Below are 12,948 nucleotides of genomic sequence, written 5' to 3'. Positions count from 1 at the left end.
AGCTAGGTTTCAGAAAGGATAATCTATTGAAGGGTAAAGGATCAGGGTAGAGAAAAAGCACTCTGATAGGTGACAGGGTATAGATTTTAGCCCTCAGATCTTCTAGCCTCATAATGGCTAAACCACCACTTATGTCTATTTACCCTCCTCGCATGAGGTACTTTACCTCCTCCTGGATAGATTTTGGTAGGAAGTGACAGACTTTTTCAAGTACAGCCTCAATTTCAGCTCCTGTAGCATTCGTCTCCAGGTGCTTCTCTAAGTAATCTACAACCATCTTGCATGCGTCACAGAAGCCACCAGCCTGTAACGGCTCCGGAGCAATTCTCACTGATCAAAAATAGAGAGACTGACAATTAGCATTTTTTGTTAGCGTGATTATGTTGAAAACCTCTATCTTGCAGCTGGTCCTAGCCAAGAGGCTAACAATTAAAGTCCAGGTAAATAGTCCCTACAGGGGAATCCGATCACACATTAAACAAGTGTGTGTTTTATACTCAATACTGGTTACCCAGTGCTTACCTTCATGAGAAGGCTTGCGGCTTGTGCAGCATTTCAGCATGATGCATACAGTTTCGGGACTAGTTGCCTCCAACAACATATCAATGACAGCTTTGCCATAGGTTTCCACAAAGTCCTTACACTGGTCTTTGATACTTTGAGGGAACACAGAGCAGATCTTCTCCATTTCATACACTATTTCCTCCTGGAATGAGGGAGTGGGAGACATGGGGAGAAGGAAGAATGCATGGAATCAATCCCATTAGTACCCATTTATGCCCTTGATCCCACTTAGGAGAGAGACAGATCTCACTGTTCCAGGAGCACGAGGAACCCAGAGAGTACTATCAGGGCAATACAAAGTTACCACATATCAACTCTCCCTCCACCCCTAACACAGCAGTGGTACATGCTCCAAGCAAGGAGCTGCATCGTTCCAGCAAGTTCTATTTCAAAACGTCACAGTACAAGAGTTGTCCTTTGGGCCAAAACCACACCTCTGTCCTGTTGTTCTCCAGCAGGTTGGTCACCTCTTTCACTATTGTCTCACATATATCGCAGACAGAGATGGTTTCCGCTTGCACCAGGTTTCTCTGCATCTGAGTTAAGGCAATATTTATAAAAGATGATTATGGTATCAATATTTTAAAGTTAAATGGATCCAGAAAAGACTATCACCACCCACCAAATACGAAATTTGTTCAGATGCAGCATGACAGCTTGCTTCCCACATTAGACTTAGAATCATAGAATATCAGGGTTGGAAGGGACCTCGGGAGGTCATCTAGTCCAACGCCCTGCTCAAAGCAGGACCAATCCCCAACTAAATCATCCCAGCCAGGGCTTTGTCAAGCCTGACCTTAAAAACCTCAAAGGAAGAAGATTCCACCACCTCCCTAGGTAACATATTCCAGTGCTTCACCACCCTCCTAGTGAAAGTTTTTCCTAATATCCAACCTAAACCTCCCCCACTGCAACTTGAGACCATTGCTCCTTGTTCTGTCATCTGCTACTGAGAACAGTCTAGATCGGGGTCAGCAACCTTTCAGAAGTGGTGTGCTGAGTTTTCATTTATTCACTCTAATTTAAGGTTTCGTGTGCCAGTAATACATTGTAACATTTTTTAGAAGGTCTCTTTCTAGAAGTCTAATATATAACTAAGCTATTGTATGTAAACTAAACAAGCTTCATTTAAAGTTAAAATGCAGAGCCCCCTGGACTGATGGCAAGGACCCAGGCAGTGTGAGTGCCACTGAAAGTCAGCTCGTGTGCTGCCTTTGGCATGTGCGCCATAGGTTGCCTACCCCTGGTCTAGATCCATCCTCTTTGGAACCCCCCTTTCAGGTAGCTGAAAGCGGCTATCAAATCCCCCCTCATTCTCTTCCGCAGACTAAACAATCCCAGTTCCCTCAGCCTCTCCTCACAAGTCATGTGTTTCAGCCCCTAACTGTTTTTGCTGCCCTCCCCTGGAGGCTTTCCAATTTTTCCACATCCTTCTTGTAGCGTGGGGCCCAAAACTGGACACAGTACTCCAGATGAGGCCTCACCAGTGTTGAATAGAGAGGAAGGATCACGTCCCTCAATCTGCTGGCAATGCCCCTACTTATACAGCCCAAAATGCTGTTATCCTTCTTGGCAACAAGGGCGTACTGTTGACTCATGAGCTGACAAAGTAAATCACTACAAATGGAAGTTAATACTAATTATCACTGTAAATTGCTGGAAAGTGAGTTGCATATGATGGAGCTAGTATGGACAAAGAGCCATGGGTGAACTGAAATGTAAAAAGTCTATTTGTAAGTCCCAAAAAGGTCTTCAAAAGAAAGGAATGGCTCTTGGAAAGGTCACTTCTTGCCCAGTTTAACACTGGATGAAAAGTTTGTGAAGTGGACAAGCTTGCAAAGGCAGGGGAATATACGTCTATCTAGTGCAGGGGTTCTCAAACTTAGTTGCACTGTGAACCCCCTTTCTGACAACAAAATTACTACTACATTACCGGGGGGGAGAAAAGCCTGAGCCGATCCAAGCCCTGCTGCCCTTCAGGGAGGGAGGCAAAGCCAGAGCCCCACTGCTCCAGTGTGTGTGTGTGGGGGGGGGGGGGGGGGGGGTGACGACGCAGGCATGGGCAGGAGGGCTATAACCTGAGCCCTGCCAACCAGGGCTGAGGACCTCAGGCTTCAGCCTGGGGCTGGGGCTTCAGGCAGTCTAAGCCAGTCCAGGCAACCCCATTAAAATGCGGTCCTGACCCACTTTGGGGTCCTGACCCACAGTTTGCGAACCATTGATGGAGGCGATTTTTCCCCATTCCAATTACTTGGATTCTATTATCTGCATTGATTTTTAAAAAGCTACAAAGCTCACTAGGATCTTCAGGACCAAATCAATTTGAGCTACAAGCATCCTCCAGTTTCCTGTACCAGAGAGTCTACTGTGAAAGACATTCTTCTTAAACTGCCTATTTCCAGTGCATTGTAACTATCTGAAAAGACTTCTCTTTTGGGCTAAAGTTTCTCATCCTTCACCTCAGACAAAAGGTGATGGGGAACTGATTTTCAGAAAGTTTGAAAAAAATAAACATAAACTGAGCTGATTGAGTTACATGTATGAATACGGTCTTTTTAAAAAGGTAAAAACATCAAAAGCATCCAACACCAAACATAGGCTAAACTTCAATTTTATCAAAGATTTAGCCCTCAGTAAGGCCTAGTGCCTCTAATAATGCTTGAAAAAAGGTTGTTCAAAATTTGAGCTATGAGCAACTGAAAGACGTCCTGGCCATAGTCTAGTACTGGACTACAATTCATACTTGACTGAAGATTAAAATGGTTCCTCATAGCTTTGTTTTGTGCCTGCCCCAAAATGCAACTCTCCAGAAGGAAGCAGTTTCTTAAACTAAAGACACTAACCAGTGATGGTCAATAGTTTTTAATATGCTAGGAGACGCGTTATTCTGTGCACTGAAATGGAAATCTGAAAGTCTGCATTCATCTATATAGCTTTATTTCATCATCTAGCTCAAGTAGCCTTGGTCCTTTTACAAAAAAAGCAGCAGGTGGTGTTGAAAGCCATATCTTACCTCCTCCACAGACTCCATCTTCACTTCATGCATCACTTTTGCTGGCACCAGAGTCAGGAGGGGCACAGATTTCAGGGAAGGACAGAATCCAACCAAGACACAGATATCCTTTGGTTGCTGGGAGAGAGATAGACACATCAGCTAAAGAGAGAATTTAAGAGATTCCACACAGATTCTATTTAACCTCAGACTCCATAAAAGGGGGAAAAAAGATAGGCCAGAATTGAAAAAGCAGTAATACAACAAAAGGAGCTTTAAAAGTGCAAGAAGATTGTTCTCAAAATTCAAGTACTGTGGAAGGAAACAAAAGTTTTGGCCATTACTGTTTTAGTCAGGACAAACTGATCAGGCTTAGTAATTTTTAATCTGAAACTACTGGGGATTTAGGGCTCGTTCTTAGGCATTTTCAAATGACCAACCCCTTAAGAAGACATGCATCATCTTCAGTTGCCAATGTGACCACAGTAGAGAGGATATTCTGTTATTTTCCCATTAATCTTATGAAGGTTTGAGTGAAGTACATATTTTATCTGGACTCTAGAGTTTGTGCAAGATCCAAGAAATGCTGGGAAGTTCAATATTGATTGACATCCAGGAAAATCAACTATTTTCTGTAAAAAGTATCTGTTACTTTCACTAGATGCCGTGTTATGTGATTAATTCTGTAAATAAAGTGTTGGCATGAAGAGATGCTTCCAACAAGATCACTTTTATGCAGTTGTAACATACTATCCCTACAGTAGCAGGGAACGTAGCCCATGCTTCTCTAATTTATCAAGAAATGCAAAAAACAAAAAAAGTGAGGCAGAAACCAGTTATTTGTACATAAGGCTTTGAGTATCTGCAAGATTTATACTCTAAAACCCAAGTTACTAATCAAATCATAAAGAGGAAGGAGCAAACCAAATAGAAGCAAAAGCTCTTGATCATTGGCAAACATGGCTCTGCAAATGTAGGTTCTGGTATTGAGCCCCTCCCTGTGGTACAAGAGGCATTCTGCTACAGCTCTTTGCAACAGTGCAACTATTCCAGCTCAGCAATCCCTATGATGGTGAATGGATTACAGCAATCTGCTCCAATCTGGCTGCAGCACAGGGCAGCAAAGATATTCAAATGGGTACACCAACAACTCCCCTACCTAAACGTTAATTAGGTATTATAGTGGACACTTAATATTCCTACACCAAAGATTAGAGGGGGGGAATTTCTTCTGTTTATTTTGTGCATTTTACACTCTTACCAACATCCCATGTGTGTTGATTCTTCACAAAGCAATAAAGGACAACATTTTTTCTTTACACTGATTAAATTTCAAAGTGATGCTGCCTGCTTAAGAACTTGCGCCTACATGACAGTAACCAAGTGAATGAACATAGTTTAGCTGATTCTGTGATCTTTGTGCTCAGACCACCACTGGTGGAGAACAAGTCAGCAAGACTGGAGCTATTGTCTCTGTAGTTCTACCCACCACAGACCATGAACTAATATACACCAGAACTGGAGAGCTTACTGTGTAAAAGGGACTGCATTCTCTCCCACCCACACCCTTCATGGGCATTTCCCACATACCTGGAATCCAGAAAGAAGAGTTTGTGAAGGGTTGGGGGAGGGAGCATTGAGATGAGAGGGGAAGAAGGATGGAGGGGCCTCTTAGGCCGATGTCCATAATGATCTGGGCTGAAATTCTTAAAGACTAGTTTATTCTCTGAACTAAGACACTTCCTGCTCCACTCTTCTCCCAAGTTAGGTTTACTACTGTTTGCTCCATTCGGTGTATGGTTAAGAGAGGACTAGAGAAGGGTCGGAGGAAGTGCTATCTGAACTTTAGTAGAACCCAGGACCCTACAACCTGCAGCACTCGAACACTCATAGCCGTAAGTGCACTTTATGATGCCATAAAAGCGTTTAGAAACATGCCCAAAATATTTTCCCCCTTTAGAACGGGAGGTTTTTATAAGCTAATTTCCTGTTTGACACCCACAGATGTCACTAGAAGTCCTTTGAAACTGGTGGTACTACTAACTATTAAAAAAAGACTAAGGCCAGACATGTGAAACAGGGAACAATTGTTCAAATAGGATGCCTCATGCCAACACAGTGAAAACAGAGTACTTACAACAGCATAGGATACTAAGTGAGAGGGTTGTGTTTCCAAATAGGTTTTTGGCAAACTCTCGTCAGCACTATAGGCTAGCAGAAAAAGCAGATGTGGTCACACTCACAGACTGCCCCTCTTCTCCCCACTACACGGGCAGTCTGACTATCAAGTAGTCATAGAAAGGGAGATAAAGTGTTTTGCCATCTCTATCCTCTAACAAGTCAAACAACTTCAGACAAGGGAGGTTTACTGCTTCAATGCCATACAGTTTTATTTATCGTGCCCCTCGCCCACACGACCTCCATGCACAGGTAGAAGCAATACCTCAGACAGAGAGCACCACTTCAGATTACACAGATTCAGGTCAGCCCAGCACTGCTTTTAGTCGAGTTCCCTGGTTCATGCACTATAAGCAGCGTTTCAAGGTATTAATGCTACAGCATCACCACATACATGCAACATGTTCTCGTTGAAACATGACAGACACAAGGTCTCCCCCAGGACTTTTCTAAATAGGAAACTAAGGCACTGGAGTGGAAATATGAAGGCCCCCCGTATCTTCTTCCCAATGCACATACTGTGGCTCTCTTCAACTACTGCTCTGACCTATAAAGGTTATCGTAGAAGAAAACCAGTCACAGCGCTGACTTCATCTTAGAGCTCAAAGACTCAAGAGTGAAACCAGAAACTGATTAGAGGCAGCATCAAGATTTTCCTGCATCTTCACCTCTACCCCAGGAAAAGCAATCCACTCCACTGGTGGTTCCACCATTAGGTTGGAATCTTAATGGAGAGCCGATATCAGAAGCAGGAACCATGACCCATTCATTGGCGATCTCTCCCCCTTCTCTTTTTCACTCCACCCCCAAACATCCCTTGTATCTGTCAAAGCTGACTGCAGTCACACCACATATACAACTAATTAGCAAGAGGTGAACTACAGCCCTATAGCTGAAAAGCAAGGCAACACCATAGGCAAGTTTCTCACATACCTGGTCCTGCTGTTGATAGAGATTGGAGACAGAGAAAAAAAAAAGAAATGAAAGACATAACAGTTTGATTAAAGCAGTTGAGCAGCGTATATGGTTTACAAAATCTTGCTAGTGCCCCTACCTCTATGCATGAGGTAGGCGGTGCAAGGACGACCCTTCATGTAGTTAATTGCTCACTCCAGAATAGCTTGTAGCACATTAGACTTTTTCAAGCTATCACATTTATAAAGCACCCTGGGAAAGACTACATCCAGACAAAATGTAAACACTGCTCTGGGCAAACCAGAATGTTAAATGCATTCATGTTCCAATTTTGAATTGAAAATTTGAAGCCAACTCTAATTGGAATGAGCATTTTAATTTTCTTTCTTGCATAGAATGTGTGTGCCCTTAACTCCTGAAAGTCACTTCTAACTGACAAACTCCAAAATAAGAGGCCCACAATGTATACTGTTGAGACACGCTGAACACAATTTAAGTAAGGTTTTTTAAAGCGAGATAGCATGTCTATTGCTTAGACCAAGTGTTCAAGTCAGTCATGGGCTCCATTTAGAGATCTACTTTGCCAGTGAACGTATCACTTTGGACACATCCCAGTATCTCGGTTCCTCTATTTTTAAAACAGAGATAATAAGGCTTACCACTCTTTGTAAAGTGCTATCTATGTAAGCTGTTGCAAACAAAAATGTGTTTTTGTACACAATACCCATATCAATGGAACAACAAATTTCTTCTCCACTGCATACACCCCAATCTCAGATGCATTAGAACTTCAGCTATCTGAAGCCCCACTCTTCTCACAATGCTTACTACTGTGTAGATGTGCCACATCCATTCCAACCACCAGGTTTTGTTATCAAGTCAGGCCCCTGGGAAGGACCAGCTCTGGTATCTGTAAGAAGCATTTTTGGCATAGAGAAGAAAAGAGTATACACAATGGAAGATTTAAAAGCCACTTATTACATGCACTCTGAGGTCTGCAAGAACAAAGATGTCTGTGTATCCGGAGAATGGCTTAGACAGATACATAGGGGAAACAGCTAAAGAATGAATTCAGACTTTAGTCACCAAGTATACGAATATGACTTGATTAAGGATCTCAAGACATCAGCTATGAGGTTTATGCACTTCAAAATGAATCTGGAGGAGTCCTGATGACCTTTAGCAGGCTTAGGGTATTAACATTCTCCAGAATAATGTAAGAGGAAGCTACACAAAACAGAAGTTATACCAAGAGGAGGTTTGAGGTCATATGCTCTTACCATGTGCATCATCATTTGAATAGCCAAGTCTGAATACTGGGAGATGTAGTCCTTGCACTGTGGGAGAGAAATACAGGCTAGTAAACAAAACCACTTTACCCATACATGCAACTGTAATGCCACATTAGGGTGAGATTACATACATTTTGGAAAAATCCAAAGCAATGTTTCCCACAAAAATTAATTTGCCCCCAGCCTATTTTGCCACACGTTAAGTAAGCAGTTGTCTTTCAAGAAACTGTAAGCACACAATGTGGCACTTTTGGACATAGTCAAACAAAATTTCTTGACTTGTGTACATCACGTGTTCCCCATCACCCCATTTGGTTATTTAAATGAAAGAAAAATATATTTACTATTGCAGCATTACCTCACCTGGTAATTGCTATTAGCGCAGAGATTACTTGCCACAGTCCTCCAGGCTTTTCAAAACATTAAGATGCTTACCTTAGTGAGGATTTAATTTTGGGAGGAAAGGAAGTAAAGCTTTTTTGGATCAGAAAGCTTATGGTTTGTAAGAGCTGGGCCAGCAAATTAAATCCAAAAGCTGCACCTAACATTATCTACCTTGTTTCTACCAAATATAAATCCCACTGAAAACTGACATTTACAGAGGCCATTTCATGTCTCCACTATGGAGAATTTCCTTAATCAACCAACAAGATTATTTTGTTACCAGGTCAGCTGCGGCAGGTCCCAAGCGGTCACACTCCTGCTTGGCATGAGCAATTAAGGAATTCACAAAGGATGAGTTGGTCCTCACAGCTTCCTGAACATCAGTGACTAGCTGAACACAGTCTTTGCACACATCCCCAGCCCCCTGAAAAGGGAGAAAAGGAAAATACTACCTTAAAGCTGGTTATGCAGGAACATCTGCCAGACTTGTGTTGCTGGTATCAATTACCACTTCTATGATAAGAACTTTAACACTTCTTCTAGAAAGTACTTTATAAAATCATTAATTCTACTAATACACTTCAGCTAATGGAGTAACTGACAGGAATAGTCGGTCATCACTGTGTGTGCCAGCCATTTGAGGGGAAATGAGGTATACACATTGTCAGCAGGTGTCATAGCTATTTGCCAACAGCACAGGAATACTGACACTCTTGGCTCTGGAGGGGAATGTTCAGATAGTCACAGGCCATTCTGCCTCAGGTCCTTCCAGTCTGTCCTCTGCAGCAACTTGTCTCGGTCTACTCCCTATACAACATACCTCATTCCTTCCCTGCAAGCCAGTTCTTGTTGCCTCAGCACTGGACTGAGGTTGCTTCCTCTTCCACAAGAGATCAGCAGGGAGATTCTTTCCTGGGGTCTAAGTAATCTCTTTGCTTTCAGGTCTAGTGCCACTTGGAGAAGCAGTTGCAGGGAAAGTCCTGCTCAGCCCCTCCAGCCCTAGGCTGCAGCATGCTCAGTACAGACAGAACCTTCAGCAAATTTAGTTGCTAAACTCTAATGAGTTTCTACTGAGCATTGCAAACTTAAGATTTTTCAGGGGCTTATAACTTGGCCAGGTATGGGCGTTTTTTCACTAACAGCAAAAAAGCATTTCCCTGCCAAATTTCAAGCTTTTGTTTGAAAACCTGAAGAGGTACTAAAACTTCAAAAAAAAAAATCAAACAAAAAACACCAAACCCCAAACTTTCAGTTTTTAGTGGTTTATTTGGTGGTGTGTGTGTGTTTTTTTTTTTTTTTTTTTTAAAGTGGGCAAAACATTTTTCCCCCTCATCCCATTCTCTGAAACAGCTGGGCCTTTTTTGTTGAAATTTTCAAAGAGAACAATTCTGCTGGAGGCGGACACCTGGCCTGGAAGAGTTTCATCCCAAAGAGTTAAAGTTCGGCAAAGTTATAAGCAACTAAAAAGCAGGATCCTATAATGGAAAGCGTCAGGCAATCCTAATTATAGGCAGTATCATTACCTCGGACTATAACAATGCAGAAGACAAATCATAAATATTGCATAGCCAGCAAAAGGGCTATTTCACCCTCATATGTATAACAGAATTTATTTGTAGTGTGGCATCCACTTAGTTAAATGCATGTTGGTTTCCAAACTCCTAAAGTTGCCTGTTAACCCAAAATCAATGAACTGTTAAAGACCACTGACACTTGAATGGAACATATTCACTTTTCCTGTGCCTAGAGATACTCTGCATCCTTACCCGAGATTTTTGCTTGGGCTTGTCTTGAGGGTAAAGGAGAAGAGGCACATTAGCCATGAAGGGAGATGCCAGTTCTGAGAAGTCCAGTTCAGGTATCTTGTTGGACTGGAGTGATTTCTGAAGTTTCATTGCAGCAAGGTGCTTCTGAAGGGATTGGCACAAGCAGAGGGCACTGCACACTACTTCAGGATTATCCTGAATATGAGAGAGAAAAAATTAGAAAGACAAAGCACCAGTCTGATGCCATATTCAATCTCACAGGTTGCATGCACCTCAAAAGTGAGCTAAGATTCACTGCAAGAAAGTGGTTTTAGGATCTAAACCTGTTAATTGTTTCCTTGTAATCCCTAATCTGCACCTTCGTGAAATGGAAACTCTTCCATTGGATTATAATGCGACATTGTCTAGGCAAGCGAATACAGCCGGAAAAGTTCTAATTTCTATTATTGTATTAACCCAATTTATATCAAAGACATTTCAGAACATTGGGAACATTTATATTATCAGCAGCAGTGAAATTATGAGATATTGAGAACAAAATTTAACAGGGAGTTTTGGATAACAGGGGTTCAAAGACAAGATCTGAACCTACACCACTACTTAGATTTATTTTCTTTTATTGTAATGACTTAACTGTCTGCACATTCAGGGAGTCCCTAAATCTCATTCATATTTGCTTAAAGGATTAAACCCACTCACCCTACAAGGGACGAAAAACTCAGGGACACGGCATAATTTTTCAATTTAAGGTTTTCAAAAATTATTTACAGTCAACTTACTAACTCTTCTTTGATCAGGTCCATGACAGTTGGTAGGTAGGCATCCACGGTCTCCTTGCACTCAGATACCAGGCCTTGGTCAGGAAGGAACTCACATATCTTCTCGACATAAGAACGGATCTCACCCTATGAGATAAGAGGAGGGTTATTGGCTATGTTCATGCATGTGGCAGCAGAGAGATGAGCCAGTTCTTCATTCTCTGAGAATGACTATACACGATCTGGAAACACTTGAACTCCAAAGTGGGGTGGGGTGTGATGGTAGAGGTCTTAGAGATGCCAGTGTTGACACTCACTGCACTAACTTCTTTCAACACTAGTTTTTAAAAGCGTTAAGCCCCATTTGGAGATCACTCCCCCTCCCTGGAGCATCACCACTACTAAAAGGAAGTCACATAGTGCCCTTAAGCTTACCTCTGTGCTATTGTCCTTCAAGAGATTTCCAGCCACTGTTATAACGTCTTTACATAAGTCACATGGGATGCTTTTCTGAGGAAGAGTAAACAAAATATACTAAGCTTTCCTTGCACATCGCATTTTTCAAGCCTTTTGTGCTTTATTTCCTCTTCCAAAAAGAGTCCAATTCTCTTCCTGTTTGATCCCAAAGTTAAGGCCATTTCAAAATGTGTCAAGTTCCAGTTTCTAGGATAGACTGATGTCAGATACAAAACCAACATACATGGGTGGAAGAAAGCAAAACAATAGCACATCTACTGCAGTAAGAAATATCACTAATACAACGTGTTCTCTCAGACGATTGTGTGAAAATTTGCTTTTGATATGCCCATCTTAGAGGGACTTTCCTGTTCCACCTTCTCCTTCAAGGCATTCAGTCTCTTGAGATTGTTTTTGATTGCTCTGTTTAGGAATTAGGTGGAAAGCATAACATCATTTGATTTTAATGCTTTGTGTTGAGGAAGGAGAATAGAAATAAGATCAGGAGGACACAAAAACTGTAGGCCAAAACTAGTGAGAGTGGGGATCAGATGGACAAATTTTCCCATATCTTTTTTTTTTTTTAATCAACCTAATATGCTGCCTCTGGGGGCACGGTAGTCAATCAATTTTTGGTCCTGTCTGTAGCAATGAATAAAACAAGTGGGTAGGAGGAGGGAACAGATGGTCTAGTAAAACTAGCCAGTCTTGTACCCAACACATTTCCTGATGCATTTATACACAAAATGTTAACCAATTAAGACATACTCTCTCAAGCATACAGATTTGGAAGCATACTGATTGTACCATTATGGAGATGAAGGCCATGGCCACAATATAAGATTTCACAGAAAATGCAGTACCTGGTAAGTTTTAGGACACACCACAGGCATATATACAATTACAATTTTACTTATTTTTCCATTGTGATAGCATTAAATTTAGTGTGGCTCAAGGTGATCTCTGTAGCCATACTGGATGTTAGACAACAGGCGTTAAGTTTATAGGATTCACTCCTGGAAGCATAAAAGGAATTAAGTTTACATAGCTCATTTGGTCTCTGTCCCAGGATGGTCTCTAGGTTATTCTTCCCCATCCTGCTACCTTACAAAACAGTGATTGGACTGACATAGGCAGAAGTTAGCAGAGTGGTCTTCCTTTCCCTCCATAGCTTGCATAAGACAATTCTATTTCTTTTTAAGATCTGAGTTAACGCATTGTAACCAAGTCTTTGATGCAAGAATTTTGGATGGCCTGAACATCTGGAAAAAAGTGTGATTCAAATGGCACCTTCCTCCTCCAAGTCAGACACAAATTTTAGAAACAGTTAAGCAGCACATGAAAATACCGATGAACTGAACAGTAGAGTGGAACAAGTCTCAATTACACTCACCACAGAAGGCTTGTTCCAGACAGTTTGCTGACAGTGTTTCACAGCTCCACATTGTGACGCAGTCCGCAAATTCTGACACCATATCTCAGGACCCTTCACGCAGTTTTTCTCCCACAAGAGGGGGCTTGCCACAGCTGCTAAAGAGAAGTACATTTTTCAAAATTGCACATCTGAAGGTCTCTCATACCCTAAGTAAATAGTTACTCCACATGAACTTCTAGCCCTGGTCTACACTAGGACTTTAGGTCAA

At 41.8% G+C, this 12,948-nt stretch overlaps 1 protein-coding gene across 4 annotated transcripts in view; it reads right to left on the bottom strand.

Annotated features, from left to right (window-relative positions):
• PSAP (prosaposin) overlaps positions 1 to 12,948 on the bottom strand; it is a 41,169-nt gene that overhangs the window by 8,361 nt on the left and 19,860 nt on the right. For 2 of the 4 annotated variants that reach the window (XM_073353540.1, XM_073353542.1), the window contains exons 2-11: positions 12,699 to 12,835; positions 11,285 to 11,359; positions 10,871 to 10,996; positions 10,092 to 10,286; positions 8,606 to 8,749; positions 7,930 to 7,986; positions 3,578 to 3,694; positions 999 to 1,100; positions 523 to 706; positions 167 to 330 (exon numbers count right to left, since the gene is read on the bottom strand). In XM_073353540.1, the coding sequence (XP_073209641.1) occupies positions 167 to 330; positions 523 to 706; positions 999 to 1,100; positions 3,578 to 3,694; positions 7,930 to 7,986; positions 8,606 to 8,749; positions 10,092 to 10,286; positions 10,871 to 10,996; positions 11,285 to 11,359; positions 12,699 to 12,835 (1,301 nt within the window). The remainder of the gene's footprint in view (positions 1 to 166; positions 331 to 522; positions 707 to 998; positions 1,101 to 3,577; positions 3,695 to 7,929; positions 7,987 to 8,605; positions 8,750 to 10,091; positions 10,287 to 10,870; positions 10,997 to 11,284; positions 11,360 to 12,698; positions 12,836 to 12,948) is intronic. The other 2 variants (XM_073353541.1, XM_073353543.1) reach the window with 2 other exon arrangements.

Source organism: Lepidochelys kempii, chromosome 7 (assembly GCF_965140265.1).
Source record: "Lepidochelys kempii isolate rLepKem1 chromosome 7, rLepKem1.hap2, whole genome shotgun sequence".
In the NCBI taxonomy this organism is placed as follows: domain Eukaryota; kingdom Metazoa; phylum Chordata; order Testudines; family Cheloniidae; genus Lepidochelys; species Lepidochelys kempii.
This window is presented reverse-complemented; position numbering and strand designations above follow the sequence as displayed.